Source organism: Octopus bimaculoides, chromosome 25 (assembly GCF_001194135.2).
Source record: "Octopus bimaculoides isolate UCB-OBI-ISO-001 chromosome 25, ASM119413v2, whole genome shotgun sequence".
Classification (NCBI taxonomy): Eukaryota; Metazoa; Mollusca; class Cephalopoda; order Octopoda; family Octopodidae; genus Octopus; species Octopus bimaculoides.
The window spans coordinates 26,756,107-26,758,955 of NC_069005.1; the positions used below are offsets into that span (position 1 = coordinate 26,756,107).

Sequence of the window (2,849 nt, forward strand, 5' to 3'; positions counted from 1 at the left end):
TTTTTTTTTTTTTGATGTTTTATACTTTTAATGGTAAGTCGTAACTTGAGGAGGAATTTGCTGTAATTTGTACAAGTTGAGCTGCCACAAGAAATTCACTCACTGACTCAAACCAGATGTGTCTGAGAAGAGCAAACCCAACCTTTCCACCATCATCATTATCATCTTCATCACCACTGCAATTAGCACCACCATTATCTTAATTAGTACCAGTATTATCCTAATTAGCATGTGATTATCTTAATTACCACACCTACACTTATACCCCATGTTCTAAATTTGTTTTCTTTTCCACATCGTTGTAATACTGTTCTACATCTCAGGACATGAGACACGAGTGTACCACTGTCGTGTCATGGTTAAGACATGACTGTAATGCTGTTCTATGTCATAACTATGTGTCCTGTGCCATAGTTATGACGTCACTAACTCTATCCTGTGAGGATGCATGGCCTAGTGGGTAGGGGTAATGCACTCATGATCATGAGATCGTGGGTACAATTTCTGGACCAGGTGGTGCATTGTGTTCTTCAGCAAAACACTTCATTTCACTTTTATATGTTATGTGTGGCACACAATGTAACTGTACAGGTAATGTGAAATTGATGGAGAGACTGAGCAGACGTGCAGCACAAACATTTGATCACAACAAGCAAATCATCTGTGCAGGTTGTTCAGCAAGAGATTATGGAACCATCTTTCTCAGACTCGAGAGACTACTAATAATAATTAGTCAGATGTATCGGTCCCAGTACTTAATTTTCTAAAGGCTGGTAATCATTCTATCAGTCTGTTTGGCTGAACTGCTAAATTACGGGGGGACATAAACACACCAGTGCTGGTTGTCAAGTGGTGGGTGGGCACAGACACAAAGGCACACACACGTGTGTGTGTGTACGTGTGTGTGTGTGTGTGTGTGTGTACGTGTGTGTGTGTGTGTGTGTGTTTGTGTGTGTAACAACAAAATTTTATATAGAGTTACCCAAGGTTTCGCACCCACAAAAAACTATCTGCAAATTCTAGGAGTATTGGAGTGAGTCAATTTTGCATGTGCCTTTACTATTTCCTGACCCTCTGCATCATCTCAAGTCCTCCCTGAGCTCTCTGTCCCTCAAGTTTCCTCCACTGACTGTGCAGCACTTCTTTATAGAATTCCCCTCAGCCATATTTATCATGTGCCCATACCAATGCAGTCTTCTCTCTCTTGCACACTATTTCCGATTCCTCTTATATTCAATGTTTCTCTCAGCTCAAATATGTTGATGCACACAAATGTTACACATCCAGCAGAGTATAGCTTCTTTGTGTCTTTCTAGCCTACACATATCCTCTACATTCAAGGACTATCCCTCACTACAATGCAGCATTGTGCTTCACATACAGGCATTATACAGTCTACCCTTCACTCTGAGAGAGAAGCTCTTTGTTGCTAGAAGAGGTCCTCTTTGAACTTTTTCTAGACAATTCTCACTCTATTACATTTTCAATACGCCCAGGCCTAATGACAATTAGGTCCCCTACATGATCCCAGTCATTGACAGTTTGTTGTCTCATTGACTCAATATATTCATTTGCCAAAATAGTTCACATCCACCATGCTGCATCCCATGATTCCAATATACTCAGGCGGTTATATGTTAGTTAACATATAACTAACATATGTCAGTTGGGACCTTGGTGGATGCAACTACTCTGGGTCAGAGTAGACCCGAGAACAATTAGAGGCTAAGAAGTGGTTCCACACTCCTCAAAACCCAGGGACTCCCAAACCAAAGTCCCATGACCAGATGCAGTTAAAAATCACATCCTGATCTGTCTCACAAGACCAGTGACTATACAAGGAAATTAATTGAATTCACTGCTCTAATCCCATCCTTTGTGATGGTAGGGGAGTTTGCATGATTCTGTAATCCTGAGAGCTATACTGGAAAGGAATTTAACTTCCTTGACAGACATATCAAAACCACCACAGCAAAAGTCACTGTCAAATGCAAGAGATACAACCTGAGACTGAGTGAAATACAATGGTTCAAAGTAGGATAACTGAGGCTTTTGACAAGTGAATTAGTGCTTAGTAGCAGACACAATACAGAGATCAAGTGACACTTGATTGAACACAACATTAGAAGGCCCCAGCAAAACGTCGTCCATGGTAATCTCTCTGGGGGATTATCTTGGATTAAAGGAAAGGAAGAAGGTTCCTCGAACACCTGGTAACATTGCAAAAGGAAGTGAGAAAATGTGGATGGAACTGGAGACAATTGGAATGGAAGACCCAGGACAGAGATGAGTAATGGGAGATCATTGATGGCCTATACTCCTTGGAGAGGCATAGGACATCAATGATCATCATCTCCCATAATGAACCTCAAACCAAGCAAAATAAACCAATGCTACAAAATATTAAAGAACACAGAAATAGATAGAAGAAATAGGGTTAGAGCTAAATAGGCTAATAGTGACATAGGGTTATGGTAAAATAAAAATAAAAGGGATCAGTGGCATCTAGTGGATGAGAACAAAGTCTTACCTTCTCCAATCTAACTTCCAGTAGTTCGATATCATTTTCAGCATCTTCGAGGGAAGCTCTGAAATCAAAGAAAAGAAAAAGAATTAAGTAACAGTAATTAATAATAAATTAATCATTATCATTCTTAGAGTTCAAATATACATCAATTCTTATAGAAGAAAAATCAGCCTTATGCTCAGACAGAAATAAAAAACAAAAATGTTTCAGGTTGTTTATATCTATTGATGTTGAACCGTAACTAGAAAGAGCACCCGGCTGTAGAAACCAGGTTAAAGCAGAGATTGGAGTTCAGCACAGTCCTTCGGTTTGTCTGTTCATG

At 39.7% G+C, this 2,849-nt stretch overlaps 1 protein-coding gene across 1 annotated transcript in view; it reads right to left on the bottom strand.

Moving 5' to 3' along the window:
- The window catches only part of LOC106877620 (arf-GAP with coiled-coil, ANK repeat and PH domain-containing protein 2), a 248,627-nt gene that overhangs the window by 182,125 nt on the left and 63,653 nt on the right, over nucleotides 1-2,849 (bottom strand). Inside the window, exon 2 of the mRNA XM_052976629.1 lies at nucleotides 2,531-2,588. Coding sequence (XP_052832589.1) covers nucleotides 2,531-2,588 — 58 coding nt within the window. The remainder of the gene's footprint in view (nucleotides 1-2,530; nucleotides 2,589-2,849) is intronic.